Below are 21,001 nucleotides of genomic sequence, written 5' to 3'. Positions count from 1 at the left end.
TTCTGAAGAAAGCAAGGCATGTGGTTCTGGGCTTGCCTGGCCCCACCTGGGTGCTCCCTGAGGTTGCTCCAACACATCTTCCACATGTTCTCTCTCGGAACCTTTCATCCATAACCCTGCGATGATGCTGCCTCTCCACAACGTCCCAAAGGGCATGTTGATACTCTGCTTTTCAGAGCTGCAGGAACATTTTTAAGTATCTTGGTGCCCCCATTGGAGCCAAAAAAGAATGGCAGAATAGAGGATGTTTCAAGAATACAGTTCTAAGAGACACAAAGAGGCAGATGACATTTTGCAAATAAGTAGTTTCCAGAATAAGTCAGCAAAGCATGCATGAAACAGAGCAACTTCAAAAGTGCCTTGCTCAACAGGACAGTTTGTTCAAAAGGTCAGTATTATTGTCAGATACTGCAATGCCCTTTGGTTGTGTAGTTTCTGAAATTTAACCACCTACACAAAGAAAATATTAGTTAGGAAAAATAAAAAAAATTACTAAGGTACTGTTAGAGATATTAGGTGATCTGACACAAATATATTGTCTAGAAAAACTTTTCATCAACATGTAATTTTATTTTTTTTCCTAGATTGTTGTGCATGTGTCAGGGTTGCTCCCTACTTGCTTAGAAGGTTGTTTCGATAACTGAGATTCCTAGCCTAGAATGATCATGGGAAAAATGGAGAAGAAAATACTTTGACACATGTAGACTGCTTTGGAAAGTGCTGGCTCTAAATGTCCAGGGGTACAATGTGAGGGATGTCAAATCTTTTACCTGTTTATTTCATGGAAGGTGTAGCATAAAGACGAACTTCATGCATCGTTAGAAACCAAGTATTCTCTGTTGGTCCATTCTTTTAAATTTTAAGTGCTGCATTTTCCACCAAAGGGAAATGCCTTAAATGTTTTTTGTATTCTATAGCTATTTTATGTATTTAGATTCTTCTCCACTGTTTGCTTCCAGATAAGTCTGGACCATACTGGCACTTTGCCTGAACTTTAAGATGTGTCCTACAAGTTGTAGGGAAGACCTTGTGAGCAGTGATACTGTGGTCTCTACATAGAATTTAGGATTAATCATTGAGAATCTTCGTAAGCTTTAAGTTGTATAATTTACAGGATATGATCTTGTAGTCTCTAAAATAGTAAATAAGGTATTTGAGGAAGTGTTTATTATTTGAGTGGGGGAAAAAGAGGGATATGGACTGTAGATTTGAGGGGAGAGGTTGGTGACCCACCATTGCTTCAGGACTTGTTCCTCTTAAGCTTTGGAACTGGAGCATCCCCAATAAGCATTAAGCGTCCTATCTCTTCACTCAGCAGTGAGCAGTTGGTACTTCATTTTCAAAGTCACAGAGCATGAGAGAGACAGATAGCAGTGTTTGCTCTGTGCCAGGTGTCAACAGGCCTTTCTGGACCGTGATGATGATGTCTTTCCTCCCTAAATAATTTTTACAAATATAGTGATGGAGACAGATTTCTGTTAACTGTCTTCAATGGGTCATAAGTTGAACTAGCAATATATTTTTTTTCCTGAAAATATGCATAGTTGTGACATGGTATTTAATAGTTAGGACTTCCTTGTAGCTCAAATGGTTAAGAACCTGCCTGTGATGCAGGATACCAGGGTTCGATCCTTAGGTTGGAAAGTTCCTCTGGAGAAGAGACTGGCGATCCACTCCAGTATTCTTGCCTGGAGAATCCATGGACAGAGAAGCCTGGTGAGCTACAGTTCGTGGGGTCGCAAAGAGTTGGACACAACTGAGTAACACACACACCCATTTAATAGCTTGAGGCTTATTTCTACCCAAATGAGCACAGCTGTAAGAAATGATGACCCTCTCATCTTCACAGCAATAAAATGGCTTCCTAATGTGTTTCCCTACCTTTGAATTTTCAGTTCATTCCTCTGGATTTCTGAGCTCTATCCTTTACCCTCTCTGAAACCCCAGGAAGAATGTATGACTTTTGACCAGATGACAAAGCACAGAGGATGAAATCAGTTGCGTTCAATTATGATATGACAAAAAGCCTTTCAAAATCTTTGTCACAATGTTGCATTCAAGGAACATCAAACATAATAGAGTAAAAGTAGACCGAGGAAGAGAGTTAATATTTTGATAGGAAGTTTTGTGAACTAGATCACTTGCAAATTTCAAAAGAGTCGTTGATGAATAGCTTTGGTAGTTTCTAACTTGGGGGTCTACTTTCCAATCGTATGTGCCATGTATTCTCAAGGATTAATCTTTGGACCTAAAATTAACTGTTACAGTATTTTCTTGGTACGCTTTTATATTTCTCAAAAAAACAAGTCTCCATTGCTGAGTTGCATTCAAGAAAATAACAGGGAGTGAGGTGAAGAGAAAGATACACGTTTCTTTTTTGGGAGGGGGTGATGGGTTTCTTTATTTTTTATTTATCTGTCTATTATTTATTTGGCTGCACAGGGTCCTAGCTGTGGCACATGGGATCTCCGTTGTGTCCTGTGAGCTCTTTCGATGCGGTGCATGAGCTCCAGAGCACTGTGCTCAGTAGTTGGGGCAAGCGAGCTTAGTTGCTCTGTGGCATGTGGAATCTTAGCTCCTCAACTGTGTCCCCTGTACTGCAAGGCAGATTCTTAAGCACTGGGCCCCCAGGGACGCCCCTAAGACACACGTTTCTATGTTGTGTTCCCTGTCTTCCTATTCTAAGTATATGTCTTTAAACAACAGCTTGTATTTTGTAAATTACTATAAAGATAATTTTTCAAGTTTAATTCTACCATATTGGGTTGTGGGAAAATAAAAGCTTCTGATAGGGTTAATCTAGCTACATAAAATTCCATGCTGAGTATGATCATAATCTTGGTCTTTGATTAGATCTGAGCTTGTAATATCTTGTGATTAATCAAAATGGGTTGTATTGCGTGTAGTATAAGTCATCTTCACAGATGGGATGGGGAATCATCAGAGTTCTCTTGAATATTTGTTTTAATCCCTTGTAGGATAAAATGGCTTTGGATCTTTTTTTTAACTTTAAATCAGATTGAGTTCACCAAATAAATAACTGAGAAGAAATTTTGAAGTCCAGTTTTGCTAGGATTATGGGTCAGAAAAGAAGAAACTTGGTTTTTAATAGACAATATTTCAATGATTCATTGAACATACTTCATATATTTAAAAAATCTTGTTAAACTTAATAAATATTCCTATTTGTTTATAGTTTGAATTAAAATCTCCATGAAAGAATATTAATAAAAAAAGCTTTCATAGAATAATATTGAGGTTTTTATTGTTCTCAACAGCACAACAGATTTTTCAAGATTAATAATTGCCCCCTTCTAATTATTAATTCCAGTCTAATTGACATCTGATAACAAAGAGCTTTACTTTGGCAACTAAACTACCTGACATCTAACCCCCAGAAGCACAGCAGGAGTGCTCACACAAAAAATGTTTACTGAATGTGTCTGTCATTTTAGCCAATTGAGTCTCGCAAGATACAATTTCTCACAAATGTTGCTCACCAAAAACTGTAAATTGAGCTGTCTGCCCCAGAGCCACACATATGAAGGGGCTCAATAAATACATGTCTAAGATTATATAAGAATCACTGAATAAAGGGCTTCCCAAGCGGCACTAGTGGTAAAGAACCCTCCTGCCAATGCAGAAGACATAGGAGACAGGTTCTATGAGTGGATTGGGAAGATCCTCAGCAGGAAGAAATGGCAAGCCACTCCAGTGTTCTAACCTGGAGAATCCCATGGACAGAGGATCCTGGAGGGCTACCGTCCATAGGGTCACAATGACTGAAGTGACAGCATTCACCGAATAAAAGAATTGGGAGAAAAAAAAACAAACCTGAAATTCTTCCGGTCTACTTGTAGACTGGATAAATAACCCACGGGTGTTAAAATAAGAATGATTTAATTTTTTCTTTTCTTTCTTTTTTTTCCTATAGGAGACGTGGTGAGCCTCCATTGATAAAAGGCTGGCTTCCTTACTTTGGACAAGCCCTGAAATTACAAAAAGATCCTCTGGGTTTTATGACTTCTATTCAAAAGCAGTATGGTGACATTTTCACTCTTCTCCTTGGAGGTAAATGACATTTCTTTTAAGTTTCTTACTTACAATTTCTCACCTGTTCTTTAATGTTGTTATATTTTTCTCTAGGCAAAATTGGATTATTTGTATATTACTTTACTTGTAGAGCAATACAAAAGAAATCTGTTTTTGAGTGTAGTAATCCTAACATTAAAAACCAAATTATAGAATTCTCTTGAGAGTGCCTGTGGAATACCACTCTCCTGTTGTCACATGTTACTGGGTTTGGTTAAGCTTGCCTTTAAGAATCATTTTTTAAAAAGCCAGAATGCATCGACGGACTTGGTTTTGTGGAGAAGTGTTAGGTTTAGAGAAAATTGATCAGACAATACAGACAGTTCCTATATAAGCCCCCTTCTCCCTGGTCATAACTCTCCCTGTTATGAACATCTTATGCTAGTGTAGCACACTTGCGGCAACTGATGAGCCAGTGTGGATACATCATCAAGTCTGTGGTTTGCCCTGTGGTCCACTCCTTGTGTTGTCCAGTTCCTTGGGTTTGTCCTGTTCCTTTGTGGGTCCTGTTCCAAAATGCATCATGTCATGTATCCGTCATTATGGTATCACAAGAGTAGTTTCACTGGCCTAAAAAAAATCCCCTGAATTTCTCCTATTCATTTCTCGTCCCTTTCCCCTGAGCCGCAAGCACCCACAGATCAGGATGCACCTTTTAAAGTTATTTATTTATTTGGCTATGCTGGGTCTTCATTGCTGCATGGGCTTTTCTCTAGTTGTGGCTAGTGGGAACTATTCTCTAGTTGTGGTACATGGGCTTCTCATTGTGGTGGCTTCGCTAGTTGAGGATCACAGGCTCTAGGGCATGCGGGCTTCAGTAGTAGTGGCTCCTGGGCTCAAGAACACAGGATCAGTAGTTGTGGTGCGCTGACTTAGCTGACCTGCAGCATGTGGCATCTTCCTAGACCAGGGATCAAACCTGCGTCTCCTGCATTGGCAGGCAGATTCTTTACCACTGAGCCACCAGGGAAGCCCACATTTTGGGGGCAGGTGGGCGGCACGCCATGTGGCATGCAGAACTTCCCTGACCAGAGATCGAACCCATGCCTCTTGCATTGGAAGCAGGGAGTTTTAACCACTGGACCACCAGGGAAGCCCAGAAAATATTTTTAACTTAAAAATATTTTTTTTAATGATTCTAACTTCAAGAAGATGTTTACAAAACAAAAAAAATATACACAGCAGGATCACTACATAGTCCAACATCATGGTGCTGATAGGAGAAGCTGGAATGTTCTCAAATCATCTTCCTTTAAGGCCCAAGCTCTCCAGCTGTGTAGCTATCTCTGGCTGCATAACAAACCTCTCCCAAATGTAACGCCTTGAAACAACAATTGGTCTTGCCCAGGTCACTTATCTGGCTTGAACCATTTGACTGATTGGGGCTAAATGTCCCAAGATGACCTCATCACATGCCAATTATGACCTCATTTGTCCTCATGATGCTTCATCCTCAAGATGATGTCCTTATGTGGCAGCTGATATTTCAAGAGGATTAGAGGAAAGCTGCGAGGCCTCTTGAGGCCTGGGCTCAGATGTCATAGAACCTTACTTCCACCACTTTCTGCTAGTGTGAGCAGGTCTCAGGCCAACCCAGATTCAAGGCTAAGAAAAGACACCTCCACTTCTGCCTGGGCAGAGTGGCAGAGTTGCAAAGGAGCACATGTAGAAAGAGCGAAGAAATTTATGGTAGCCATGTTTGCACAGTCTTCCACATCAGCTTATCACCTGGGCTAGCCATTCCTTTTCTTGCTTTTGTCTGTCCCTTGTATGTCTGGGAGGCTGATCTCTACACACAAGATTGTCTACACTCCTCTGCCCTCCTACTTCTGGTTAAGTGTGCAGATAGGAGGCTCTGTTCCAGCTCCCTATCCCTGGGCTCTGATAACTTTCAGTTTCTTTCCCAAGAAAGCTGAAGACAACAGGTGTGATCTCACTCAGGCCCCCACATACCTGTCAAATGCACTGGCATTTTACAGTGATCCTTATTACCCCCCCCCCCAGGTTATGTCTAATGCCTCTTCTCCAGTCACTGTTAGTATCTCTTCTGTCAAAGCATTTAGTAAATTGTGACTGTATTGTTAATTCACATTATCTATTTCCCTTCATTATTATCGAACCCCTCTCTTGCCCACATTTAGTTCACAGCTCAGCACTGATTGATTCACAATAAATATTTGATGAGGAAATTCTCAATACCTTAGAGCTGATGAAATACTATAACACAAATAAAGGCCATAGCTGGGGCTTCTAGCCTAAGTGAACTATTGGCTTCATATTACAAAACTATATCCTTCACTTAGAAAAAGTAATTCTTGGGGAGGGACAAATTAGGAATTTGGGATTAACATATATACACCTCTATATATAGGGCTCCGCTGGTGGCTCAGACAGTAAAGAATCAGCCTGCAATGCAGGAGACCCAGGTTCGATCCCTGGGTCTGGATGATCCCCTGGTGAAGGAAATACAATTCACTCCAGTATTCTTGCCTGGAAAATTCCATGGACAGAGGAGTCTGCCAGGCTACAGTCCATGGGATTGCAAAGAGTTGGACACGACTTGGCTTCATAGTACAAAACTATTTTCTTCACTTAAGAAAATCATTCTTGGGGAGGGATAAATTAGGAGTTAGGGATTTACATATATACACTATTATATATAAAATAGACAATCCACAGGGACTTCTGTATAGCACAGAGAACTCAGTCTGAAAAAGAATGGATATATGTATAACTGAATCTCTTAAATGCACACCTGAAGCTAACACAACATTATAAATTAACTATACTCCAATATAAAACAAAAATTAAATTTTGAATGGCTGATTCATGTCAATGTATGGCAAAAACCACTACAGTATTGTAAAGTAATTAGCCTCCAACTAATAAAAATAAATGAAAAATAAATAAATAAAAGCAGAAAAAAAAGGTCACTTTTAACGTTAAAAAGTAAACCTTATATTCTAATGAGTAGATACAACAAATTATTGACATTTTCAGTTTTCCTTTCTAATACAGTCTATAAAAATAACCTCAGATGATTAAGCAGAAACTTTAAGGCAGATTGGAATAATTTTATTCACTTTTCAGAAAACAACCAATTTCTGCTGACACTTGATATCTTCATCTCAAATACCGAGACACTTGCTGAATTTCTAATTTCTATTGACCATGGTTATGTTTTTAAACTCCACAATAGACAACCAGAGTTGAATACATACCACTACTTCCCTTTGATTTCTTCCTAGAGTTTGAATAAATTCCTGTCAAGAAATCCTTTTCATGTACTTGCTTCTAATGATCAGTTGGCAAAATAGCTCATTTGGAAAATGTGAAACGGGAAACAGTGTCTCCCACCTTTGTCCCATGATGTGATTTCACTGAGTATATGTTCTCTCGTGATGAGCGAATGATTGTCATCCCCAAAAGTCTCAAGGGACACGAATGTCATCTTAATAAAGAAATTAAAAGGTACATCTTTTCATGGGAAACCATGTAAATTCGTGACCTGTCGCAGAAAATAGTTCTCTAATTGGTTTTGTGTGGTGGTGCAGCGGAATCGTTTTCCCTAGATGTCACCGCAGCGAAGCACCACTGTACATCATTGTCAACAGCTAGCGAAATCTCCCTAATAAGAGCGGGAGGATAATGTGGTCATCCTTACCAAATAAAAAGTTGGCTCATAGTCCACTCTTCCAATGAATATTTTCAGCTGGAGATTTTAAAATGGAGAGCCAAGTATATATGGAGATTAAAAGGTGATAGTTATGGAAAATTTCTATAAAATTCTAGTTTATCTCTTAGTTATTGACTAGACATTTCTATTCCAAATAGTCAAATGGTTGTTCCGAATTCCCTTGGATGTCTTCCTGTACAGCACCAAATATCTGAGATGAAAACATCAAAATTCAAGTTATAATGATCCAGATGTCAAACTTCTTGTGTAGAAGACATCAGAGTGAATGACTTATTTTTTTTAACGTTTAGTGACATATCATTACGTTGCTTTACCTTCCTAAAAGAAGTAATTTTGCAGGAAGTGAAATGGCTCTTAGGTTAGTAATAGATCACGTGCAGGTTATTCAGGAATGATGGAGTTAATATCTTTATGTTGAGCCAGTTCCTAAACAAAGGAGGACAATGAAATGTTTGGTAAAGAATATATTAAAAAATTTGACCCCATTTCAAATTTACTGCTCAAAAGAATGATTTTTTATATATATATATATATATACACACACATATATATTATTTTGCAGAAGTGAGCTTCATTTTGACATTTGTTCTTTGAAATTCTTTAAATCAATATTTCACATCGCTGCTGATAGCTTTCCTTTCTCTTTTGGAAACATGGCAAAAGATATTGTTTCTATCTTGTGATCTTTGTTAACTAGACGAGTTGCCTGTTGACATTCGGCATTCACTTACATAAAAGCAACCGGAACAAAAGTTAATTTTGCTCCAAGAATCCTTGGCCTTCAGAATAACTTTTCAAATTTCCTTTGTTAAGAAATTTAAATTCATTTTATGAATGTATATGTGTTTTCCTAACTGTCTGATTAAAGATTACAAAGAAACTCTGGTTTTGCATCTCACATTAGCAGATGGTGGACAGATGGTTTAAATTAATATTAATTTTGGAAAACTTAGCTTAAATTGTTTATACTGAAGATTAAAAGTTGGAAAGCCAGCTAGCATCTCCAGTGTTATTAGTACTTCCAAACCCACTTGAAAAGTAAAATTCAGAAAATCAAAATGTCTTACTCAGCAGTCCACATCTTATTTGGAAAAGAGAGTCAGTAAAGCATAATGCTTTGATATTGAAGAAAATCAAAATAAGAAATGAGAAAAAATATAGATCCTGGAGTGTAAAGAGCCTTGGAAAGAGTGAGAATTTTATCTACAAATAAATTGCATTAAACTGATCAGTAATGTTTTAAAAAAGAACCTATGTGACAACTGCCTGTTAAAAAATAAGCAGTTATTAAAAATCAATTAATACTTGGCTGCTAATCAGACACCGTTTTCCACATTTAGCTTTTACTGTTTTTATTTTATATTAACCTCATAATTTCTTCCCATTTCCTCACCCTCAAGGTGAGATAGAGAAAGGGAGAGAGAGGGAATACCTATGTATTCATGATGAATTATAGATAAAAATCTCTAAAGTACATGAAGTACTTCAGTTAGTCTGTGACTAGTGGCTTCTACTGCCATGACTGAATACAGTTTTGTCTTTCTGCTTAGATTTTGATGAATACAGACAATTAGTAACAAAAAATTCCAACTATTCTCTAAAAGTTATGTTTTACAAACTGAGCCTTTTATACATTCTCTGAATTTTAGTGACGAATTTAAAATAACTCTGTAAAGATATGTAGCAAAACCCTTTCATTTAGAGAAAAGTATGAATCACCACCTGTGAAAATACACAGCCTTGCCTAAAATTATATCTTTTGCAACATAAGAGAATTGACTCTTTTTTTCAATTATTTGTCAGGCAGATGCTGGTAATTTTATTTAATTAAGCTGCTATGGTAAAGCAGGTGTCATAAAATATGCCCAAATCCAGTTGAATCAGTTCTGCTCTCCTGGGGGGTTGGGAATCCAGTTTATTTTGTAGATATAACTTTGGGATCTGATCAGAATGAGTAGTCATTCGAGTTTTACCCTCATTCCTGAATTGGCCCACTTTATTAACTAAATCAAGGGGAAATAGAGTGAATACAATTCAAGTCATATGATTTATTTTTGGGGAAAAAGCTGTAGCACATGTGTATTTATGTACACTAAAGCCTTAAATTATGCCTTAAGACTGAAAAACAAAAAAATTTATCCTATTTCTAGGATTAGGTTAAAATTATTCAAAACTTCATTGTAAAACTTGTCCCAAATTGAATTTAATTTCTGTGATCCTGTTTGAGTTACCAAAAATAATAAGTGAGTTGTTTTTCTAAAAAAGGTTCACATACACACACACACACACACACACACACACACAAATGATGACATGAAGAGCTGAGCATAGATGATCTGACAGACTTTCATGTCTAATTATTTATCGTTTTCTAGAAGACAGTAACATAAGCATTACAGTTTGTAGGATCAACTAAATTTCATGTGTGTTCTTGAAAAGGAAGGCTTATTAAAGCTAATATTGAGTATTGAATGCATATGACTTCTCATTAGCAGGAGTCTTGAAGCAACCCTTGAGTGAGAAGGAAACACAACAGTAAAGGAAAAGCATAGTGTGTGGACTGTTTTCTTGTCTAGGCTCCTGCCACTAAAAAATGGCAACGTAATCCTGGCCTTTAGCTTCTCCTGACTTTCTTTCACTGGTAAATGCCCGGGGTGGTGGGGGTGGGGAGGGTGCAACCAGGAATCTCCAAGATCCCTGTGGGTTTTGAGAGCTAGACCACACTATGAGTCTGTACCTTAGAGGTGCTGGTGTTGCAGTTCAGTCACTTAGTCATGTCCAGCGCTTTGCGACCCCGTGGACTGCAGCACGCCAGGCTTCCCTGTCCTTCTATCTCCCTGAGTTTGCTCAGACTCATAGCCATTGACTCGATGATGCCATCCAACCATCTTATCCTCTGTCACCCTCTTTTCCTCCTGCCTTCAATCTTTCCCAGCCTCAGGGTCTTTTCCAATGAGTCAGCTTTTTGCATCAGATGGCCAGGTTCCTTAGTGTGCCTTCTTATAAGAACCACTTTAAAGACTTGTAGGTCCCATCTTGGAGCCATCTGAATCAGAATCAAGCAGGAATCTGTATTTTTAACCAGCATCTTAACTTTGGACCAATATATGAAAATGCCAAATGTCATCTCCTCAAAGAACGCTTGTTGATCACTCCAGGCAGACAGAAGCAGATTCCACTTCCTGCTGCTCTTACATTGTGTCTCCGCCTCTGCTCTCTCACTATCCATAATGATGCAGTGGTTCCTTTACATCTTTATCTTAAGAGGAAAGAGACTCAACCAAGTACCTGGATGTCAGTAAATGTTGAGTAAATTCATGAAAGCGTGAATGGATGGGTTCTAGTTTGGGAATCTTCTTTTGATCACAAATCAGTATGATACTTTGACTGTGTTAGTGAATCTCCCTGACCTACTATACTCTCATCTATAAAAATGAAAACATTGGTATTTGTGATTTGTTGTTAGTTGAATTAGATGCTCATTTGTGAGTACTTGCTTCGCGCCAAATCTTCATTTATTTGAGTTAAAATGATTGTATTCAATCAAAGCTAATATACCTTACCAATTTGAGTTGTTTGTTTTCTGATTCTATTATTGGGGGAAAATATGAGAAATGTTTAAGTAATGAATGTTGAGACTATTTAAAAGATAAATATCTTGGTAGTTCATTAAAATAAAAATCTGAAGAATAAGCTATCTTTTTGAAAGTTATTAACAATTTCATAATATTTAACTTTAGACTTCTAGGGTTTTCCCACCATCTTCCATTTTAAAAGGAAACATGTAATGGAATTTTGAATCAAATAGATTGTTATTGTATTTTGCATCTTTTGAGATATGAGTTATTAAGGTCTTTCTAATTTTGAGTCGGATAGTCTCAAATTTCAGATATCTTGTTTTCTTTTGTTGTATGGCCACATGAATTCATATTCTCATTTATTTCTTTTAGGAAAGTACATAACATTTATCCTGGATCCTTTCCACTACACATCAGTGGCAAAAAATCAAAAATTAAGCTTTCAAATATTTACCAGTAAATTCTTAAAGAGAGTATTTTCTATCAAAAAGATGACAACAGATTCTGACCTCATCGACGAGATTCATAGTACCTATCGATTTTTACAAGGGAAGCATTTGGACATACTGATGGAAAGCACAATGCAGAATCTAAAGCAAGTTTTTGAACCCCACCTTTTAAAAACCACAAGTTGGAGCACAGAACGTTTGTTGTCATTCTGCAACTCAGTAATATTTGAAATGACATTTACAACCATATATGGAAATATTCTTGCTAATGATAAGAAAACATTTATTACTGAGTTAAAAGATGATTTTTTAAAATTTGATGAAAAATTCACACGTTTAGCATCAGGCATACCCATTGAGCTTCTAGGAAACATCAAGTCTGTTCGAACTAAACTTATAAAAGACTTGACAATAGAAAGCTTAGCTAAGTTACAAGGACTGTCTGAAGTTGTTCAAAGAAGGAATGATATCCTGGAGAAATACTATACGCCCAAGGACCCTGAAATAGGAGGTAAGAAACTTCTGAATGATAACTTGTCTAAAATAAAATAATTTACAATAGACCTTTGAAATAAAAAGACAAAATGGCGACCTTGAGAATTTTTATGCTCTTTCTAATTGGCTAATGATAAAATGTTTTACTCTGAAACAACCCTTTGTGATAATTGATTTTTTTTTTTTTTCGCTGAGATGGTAATGCAAGATACTTAATGGTGATAATGAGAAAGAGTATAACTAAGCTGCATTTCTCCCCTTATCTCTTCTCCCTCCTCCCCTCCCCCACCACACACACATTACATTTTAAACTATTCTCATTAAACAGAAAATTAGACTTCAGAAGCCTATTGGTCCTCATTAGCATGCACTGATCCTTGGCTGGGTCTGTGTCCTAACATCTTTTAATTAGCACACTGCAAATCTAATCAGTGTAATAAACGCTATTAATCTTCCTTTTCACTTATTTTCTCCCAGCACATCATTTAGGCTTGCTCTGGGCCTCTGTGACAAACACTGTTCCAACCATGTTCTGGGCAATGTATTACCTTCTACGGCACCCGAAAGCTATGGCCGCGCTGCGTGACGAAATTGACCATTTGCTGCAGTCAACAGGTCAAAAGAAAGGGCCCGGATTTTCCATCCACCTCACCAGAGAACAATTGGACAGCCTGGTCTACCTTGGTAATTTATTTTTATCTGTTATGAAGAAAAGAGGGTACCTCTCTGCAAACTCAGTTTATCACTCAAAGCTGTTTACCAAGAGGTGGAGGACACAGCTGCCTAATTGACATAATAACACCATTTACATCAATTATAAATTATGTAGTTTATAGCTGTAGATGCTCTCATTGCATGTAAACATTAAGGCCTAGGTAATTAACTATGTAAGGTATGCAAAAGGCTAAACCAAAGCTTTGCAATTATTTGAAAAAAAAAAAAAAGTTTATGCCTATTAAGTCATTTGATTCTGAGCATCTGTTGGTGTGCTAATGCTTTCCAAACACTGCAGTAGTATCTTAATAAGAAAGGTATTTGGGATTGAAAAAGAAAGTATTTCAGACAGACAGCTTCTGTGTAAAACATACTTACTCTTCCCTAAAATGGTGTCTTTTTAGGCAGAGATTAGGATGTCATATACAGCTTATAGTGTATAATTCTCCAAAACTTAGTAAGAGTGATTTTCCCTGGGAATTCATGATTTAAACGTACTTGGGGGAAAAAAAATGAAGGAAGAAAAGGAGGGAGTGAAGGAGGGAAAACAGCAGGCTACAACTACAGACTACTTCCTGTGAAATGTCCATGTTTTATAAGAGTCACTGATTCATGAGATATGTGTGGTCACCCTTTCAGATATGTTTGAGGTCAGAAGTGACTAAGTTGCTTTTAAACATCTATGTAGGTCTGTGTGCCAGTAACAGCATTTGATGACAATGGATTCTCCTTTCCCAGTTTTGATAAGATGACTGTCATTATGTAAATAAATTTTAATTCCCAAAGTTAAATTCCACATCAGTGAATTATTTGCTGTTTTTTTTTTTTTTTTCTGTATTGACCTTTCATCCTGTAGCTTTCTTTACACTCTATTCCAGGTCCCTTTGGACAAAGATGTTTGTTGTTTCATTCCTTTGACAATGTAACAAGTATTTTAGCCCACATTAGTCTACATTTTTTTCATATTTTTAAAATATGTTACAGGTTCTTTGATGGGGACTTCTGAGAGTAGAGGCCCCACAGGTCTTGATCAGTGCTGACCACCAGTTGACATTAAAAAGACTGGTCCAAGTGTTTGAGAGATTGTTCCCCTTGGTTAGGATAAGACCCATCAGAGGCAGTAGCAGGAAGCTTGCCTTGTAGTGACAGTTGGCTAGCTTATTCAGTCATGCTGTTTTTAGCATATATTATCAAAGTAATTTTATATTTGCTTGGAGAAGGAAAATAGCCCCAGCATTATTAAAATATGAACATTATTTTCTTTTTCTTTTTCAGAATTACTGGGGACCAAATGCACAAATGGGGCTTCCCTGGTAGCTTAGATGGTTAAGAATTTACCTGCAATGCAGGAGACCCAGGTTTGATCCCTGGGTCAGGAACGCCACCTGGAGAAGGGAATGGCTACCCACTCCAGTATTTTTGCCTGGAGAATCCCATGGACAGAGGAGCCTGGTGGCTATAGTCCATGGGGTCACAAAGAATCAGACCTGACTGAGCAGCTAACACCCTTTCTTCAAATGCACAAAATTTGCATCAAGTTCTGTGTAGTTGCTTTCACATGGATCTACAGTATTTTCTGGGTAGAAGATTTATGGTTCCTATGAAGATCAAGGTTGCATTTCCCATAAATTCAAGTAATTTATATTGCATTTTATGAATCAGATGATATATACTGGGAAATAAAGCAAATAAACTTCAAGGAATATGTGTTTGTATCCAGTACAATTTAGTTGAAATTCATCAACTCTCTTTTTACTCTCAACTTCTCACTAATTCAAAGAAAAGATTATTTTAAAATTGTGCTATTAGAGTTGACGGGGCTTTCCAGGTGACTCAGTGGTAAAGAATCCACCTTCCAATGCAGGAAATGTGGGTTTGATACCTGGGTTGGGAAGATCCCCTGGAGGAGGAAATGGCAACCCACTCCAATATTCTTGCCTGGAAAACAGCATGGACAGAGGAGCATGGTAGTCTATAGTCTATGGGATCCCAAAGAGTTGGAAATGACTTAGCGACTGAACAACAAAAACATTAGAGCAGGCAAGTTTAAATTTATTCGAGCAGAAGAAACTGCAAGTTCCAGAGCCATGACTGGGGCCATTAAAGTCCATCACTAGAGTAGAGACCTCATCATTCACTTATCATCAATGAATGGACCACCACCAACCCCAAATGCCTGGAGATCCCCCTGAGTACAGGCAGCACCTTCACTGATCTAGAAGGTAAACTTTGTTCATGACAGTCTCAGGTACCAGCAGAGGCCAGTGTTGTTCATTACTAGAAGTGCATCTTCTAGAAAATCGGGTCTTTTTTTTTTTTCTTTTTCTAGATGACAGTTTAATGCAGATTGAAGCAATTTCTTTAATATGAATAGTCCCAGAACAGATGACCTCTGCATCTTGTCATAACTGTCTCATGGGTATCTCTATCAGAAGAGTATGAACTATAAGCTGAGAGGCAAGATTTACAGAATTAAATATTTACAGTGCACTTCATGGACTGAGTGTATGTGCATCTCATCTCCTTAAGAAAAGAGTTTTATGTATCCTAAGTATAATTTCTTTAAAGAAAGATATCTTGAATTTTTATTATTGTAAGAAAAAGTATCACAAGGATGAAAGGAATGCTAATTTATTTTTAAACCAGGAAGGGGAATTTTTATATTAGTAGAACATACAAAGGGAAGGGAGTTTTTAAAAAATATTTTTACTTATTTAGTTATTTGCTGCACAGGGTCTTAGTTGTGTCATGCGAGATCTTTCCTTGTGACACTCATGTACAGTAGTTGTGGTGCATGGGTTACTTGCCTGTGGGGTCTTAGTTCCCCAACCAGGGATCAAACCCATGTCCTCTACATTGCCAGAGAGATTCTTGATCCCTGGACTACCAGGGAGGTCCCAAAAGGAGTTTTTTTTTATTTGTCCAAACAAAGAGGCAAGAGGAGTTCTTTGTATCTTGATTCATCAAAGCCAGCTGTGATGTGCTCATAGAAGAGACCAGAAAATGTGAGCTAGAAGGTGATAGAGTTAATTATATTCTTAATTTCAGGATGAGACAGTATGAATGACAATATTAATAATTATTATTTTATTATGCAGCAGACTTATTAGCTTACTTCATCATCATCAAGTATTAACTTACTTATATACATGTAAGTAAATTCAAGTATAACTTATCTAATCCTCAAGTATATTATCTTCATTAATTGTTGGGTAACAAGGTACAGAAAGATTAGTTAACCAATCTAAATCATACAACTAGATAGTGGCAGAGCCTGAAATTGATGTCAGGTCTACCTACCAATCCATAAACATTGTCAACTCAGGGAAAAATGCTCTAGAAATGTACCAGAGACCTTGACCATTATATTTCACAAGTATATATATCATGAATTCTCAAATGCAGTTGGGTTTGAGGGTAAGGTTGGGGTTAGAGGTTCACTTTATAATTTTGTGGTTTTTTTCCCTAATAAAAATAATTTTTCAAAATTTTAGAATAGTTTTAGATTTGTGGAATAGTTACAAAGACAATACCCATATACCACACACACACAGTTTGCCTCACTGTTAACATCTTAGTGTGACGTATTATGTTTGTCATAATTGTGGGTGTTATTTTGAAAAAACTCATTCATTATTTTTAAAAATTGTGTTATTTTAAAAATTAAGAGTGTCTATAATTTAAACAGCAATAGTAAAGTTTAACAAAATCTTCTCTTCCAGTGGGGCTATACGGGAGGTACAAATTCTACTTCATGTTAGAAATTTCCAACCGGAGGAGGGGGGAGGGGCATCTCCCACAAGGTGTACAGCAGAAATAAGTGGTGGAATTTTTGTCAGTAACATAAGGAGACAGTGGTTAAAAAGTGAAAAATACTGGTTTAGATGTTTCTCAAGTTTTCAACTCGGCACAAAGCAAAGAGAGCTAGATAATATAATGAATGCTGGAAACAGGTGTTGAAAAGATTGAAAGGGAAATTTAAAGTGAATGCAGATTATTGTACATAGGTCCAAACATCAGCTGCGTAAGAATAGGATAAGGAAAGAGACGAGTGGCCCAGCAGGGAGGGTTTAGGCTCAGAGCTATAGTTCTGGGGAACTTTCCTGGTGGTCTAGTGGTTAACACTCTGTACTTTGAAGGCAGGGGGTATGGGTTTGATCCCTGCTTGGGGAACTAAGATCCCATGTGCTACTGCTTTTGGAATCATCTGCGGAGCTTTAAAAAGTACTCAAACCTGGTCCCACCCTCAATGGTTCTGATTTCAATGATCTGAAGTACAGGCTGATGGCTTTACAAGCTCTCAAGGGGACTCCAATGTGCAACCAAGGTTCAAAACCATGAGTGTAAAGGTTTTCCTTAATGCAGTGGTTCTGACGCTATTGGCCTGAGATGGAGTATTTATTTTTTTAAAACCACCTCAGGTGATTGTAAGCGAGCCATCAGAGCCAATACTTCTGGGACATCAGAAAGCTTAACACAAGTCAATGGTGATATTACTTCAAAAATCTGTTGTTTGTCTGCATCCAACAAAATATTAATAGAAGTGTGGTATCTAGGGCAGACAAAGTAGTTCCTGTCTACTTTCCCAGCTGAAATCGCACACCCACCTCTGCCACATTTTAAGAGGCACATTGACTAATTGAGTTAAAGGCCGTTATCATCTCTGATGTACAGTTAAAAAATGACACGATCATTGTCTTTAAATATTTTTAAAGGGCTGTCATATAGAAGAGAGATTCAAAATTTTTTGCCTTTGTCTTTTCTAAAGGGAGGAAAATTTCAGCCAATACGGAAAATAACTTGCTAACTAAATGGACTTTCGGAATTCCATCGTTGGAGTTATCCAATTAGAAATTTAACAGTCTCTTCAGTAGGACCCTGGGGAGCATCCATAATCTCTGTTCTGTTTTCCACCAATAACAGTGGCCCAGTGTCCTGAGCAGAGAAGGACCTTGATAGTCTATTTATTGACTCTATGAATGTTGAATTTACATTTCTGTGTTTTAGCAGTGAACCAAAAACTGTGTCTGCAGTGCAGAGTGAAAGTAGGCATGTGTACTGATTCAGATTTATTTTTAACTTTACTTAAAATATACAATTGTTGAGCCAAAAAGTAGTTATTTGGCTTCAGATTATCTGATGATGATAGTGTCTTATTTATTGAATAGCTTCTCACCTGTCTTGAAGGCAGTTACATAAAAACTGGCACGCACATCTGTAGCCTCACTCCATTTCTCACTCTTCTAGAGCACTATCTGCAGAGCCCCCAGCCCCTTTCCTGTCCACCTTCTTTTTAAAGACCATCCCAGCCCATTTCAGCAGAGGCTGGCTGTTATTTCACTCCAGCCATCATTGCTATCCACTGATCACCATGGCTAATCAGATGGTGTGACAGTCTGCACCAATCATTAAGATGACCCAAATTAACAGCCTGGCCATGTCACAGTACATCCATTCCACACATCCAGACATGGCCTAAGTGTGAGGCAGAAACTTGGATGTGCTTGTTTGTGTTTGCATTGTAACATGCATTATTGATTGTCATAAGCGGCTTCAGCGCTTTAAATCTGCAAATGAGAATCATCTGTCAATTATTACAGCCAGAATTGAGATCTGGGGCAGAAGAGAAAGTGTATATATCCTTTTCTACCTGCGTTTCCTTTTATTTACCATTTTCTTTCCCAGTCACATTGTGACGCTTCTTAGCTCAATATACTCCTCAGCTATTTGCTTAGAAAAGATACTTAATCAGAATATTTTTATATCCTGCAAAGAGAAACAAATCTCTCCTAGTCAAGGGAAGGAGACAGGGCAGGCTCAGAATTGTAAGTTCATTGTGGGAATTCTGCAGTCTAATTTCCTGGGGATACTGGTCAGTAAAATTCAGTTCTTCATAAAACATCAGCAGCCTTATTATAGTCACAATTGCAATTGTTGGCACCTTGCAGTGGCTGGTATAAATGATCCTCCAAATATTTGCATTCTTGATAGCCATTTCTCTACAGTGCGTTTAGTAAGTAGAGGGTCCTATTACCTGCTAAATTTAAGTATAAATTAACAACCCATTATGCACAATAAGTTTTATAAAACATTTACAGATAGAGATCACATTTAATTAAAATTAACTTGCCTATGAAAGCCAAGTGCACTAATGATCACAATGACCTTTTATTACCTGCAGTCCCTTGTTTTGGCTGGAATGATTGACAGCTTGCTGTTTGGCTACCATGTTGAATTTCAGCTGACAAGACTTTTCATTTTAACTCAATTTGCCCGCCTATCACAAGCTGGTGGCAGGCCAGACCCAAGTCACCCAGCTTTGCCTCAGCAGCTTGCTCTAGTTCTCATTAGTACGCATTTATTCAGTGGAAATTGGAAGACAAATGCTTGAAGGCATGTGAACTAAGTATAGCAAATTAGGTTTAAAGACTGAATATTTATAAGTGTATGGAAAGTTTTTTTTTTTTTTTTTTAAATTCTAGAGCGAATTGAGAACTGAGTGCTAGCTTTGGTATAAAAGAAATGAAGATAGAAGGGGGGAAGGAAGATTCTAAGAATAACAATACTATCAGGTTTCTCTTTCCATTTTGGCAATATGTAAACTCTCTCTGACAACACCTTCTCAAACCAACCTGGCCCCTCTTTTCGTGGAGTGCTTGTACAATGAAGTTTAGCACCTCAAGTGTGAGAAGGGGGAAAAAAATGAGGGTCATGTTCATCTGTTGCTTGGTTATCCCTTGGTATGTTTTCAATTGCCTTGTTTGTTCGGCACTAGCACAGAAACAGATGTTGCTCTGGCGTGTAGGATAATTTACTCTACCTCCTGGTGCGGCATGGACGCCCTCCCAAGGCCCAGCTGGTCTGTCAGTGGTGCTGGCTGGTGTCTGCTCAACTATGACAACTACAAGTCGAGGCTGCAATTTTTTTTTTTTTTATTGTGCAGTTGTCATTCTTTTCAACATATAGCCCTGCCCGTGTTCTTCCTGGGGCCAGTAGCGAGGCTATGGCTTTTGTGTCTGTATATCTTGTGACGCAGAGCCATGGAAGGCCCCCTGTCCTCTGAGGATAATAATGTTCATGACTTGTGTCCTCGGATGATGATCGCATGACCGCTCAGACCCGGAGCCGGCCTCATCTCACGCACATAACTGGTACTGGAAGGTAAAACAGATTTGTCATTTGCGATCCCACCGCTAAGCCACACTTTGGGCTCCATTATTGTGATTAACTTCCGCCTAAGATACGCTTGCCCAATTGTCATTTGTGATCCTGTGGTGGCCGCAAGCTGCCACGCTTCCCCCAGAGCAACGTCAGCCAGTGGGATTGGACCGTGTTATTCGGACCGTTTGGTGCCTGCCCCGTCACAGTGGCCAGCCCGCAATTACTGTGCTTTTGTATTTCTCCCTCCCGCACCCCTACTGGACCGGGTGGGTGCCCAGCTCTGCTGCATATGTCAGCTACCATTTCACACCACAAGCTAACATGATGCTGCGCTGCTGTTGATTCAGCAAGAGCCAGCAGCCGCGCATGGGAAGCTGACCCCTGCTCTGCACCATGGAAATGCTGGTCGCTGGTGTCCTGCCCGCTGAAATCCATCGTGTCAGGTGCCTTGTGGCTATCTGCAGTAGAGTCCCTGTTCCAAAACCAAAGTTCTTTTCTGGCCTCATCACCAACAAACCGATTTGACTCTGCCTGATTATAATAACGAAGGCAGTCTAAAAGAATATGCACGGTCTCACTGTGCGTCACATCGAATCACCACACTGGCCACACAGAGCTGACCGCAGCCTCATTTCTTTAGACAAATGCATGCTTAGGGAAAAACCTCCTGGGAGAAGGTCCCGAAAGCTGTTAGATATCCCCATGCAAGCTGTGCATAGATTTCAATTTTCGGGAAATAGCATTTATTTTTATTTGTTTGGCTGATGTAAGCCCTCCCTGAGTGGCCCGCTTCTATCATCTAATAATTAGTCATT

At 38.4% G+C, this 21,001-nt stretch overlaps 1 protein-coding gene across 5 annotated transcripts in view; it reads left to right on the top strand.

Annotated features, from left to right (window-relative positions):
- Nucleotides 1-21,001, top strand: part of LOC122678934 (cytochrome P450 7B1) — a 735,200-nt gene that overhangs the window by 135,469 nt on the left and 578,730 nt on the right. For all 5 annotated transcript variants that reach the window (XM_043879091.1, XM_043879094.1, XM_043879092.1 and 2 more), the window contains exons 2-4: nt 3,935-4,071; nt 11,740-12,327; nt 12,789-12,995. In XM_043879091.1, coding sequence (XP_043735026.1) covers nt 3,935-4,071; nt 11,740-12,327; nt 12,789-12,995 — 932 coding nt within the window. The remainder of the gene's footprint in view (nt 1-3,934; nt 4,072-11,739; nt 12,328-12,788; nt 12,996-21,001) is intronic.

The sequence above is a fragment of the Cervus elaphus genome, chromosome 21 (assembly GCF_910594005.1).
Source record: "Cervus elaphus chromosome 21, mCerEla1.1, whole genome shotgun sequence".
NCBI lineage: Eukaryota > Metazoa > Chordata > Mammalia > Artiodactyla > Cervidae > Cervus > Cervus elaphus.
This window is presented reverse-complemented; position numbering and strand designations above follow the sequence as displayed.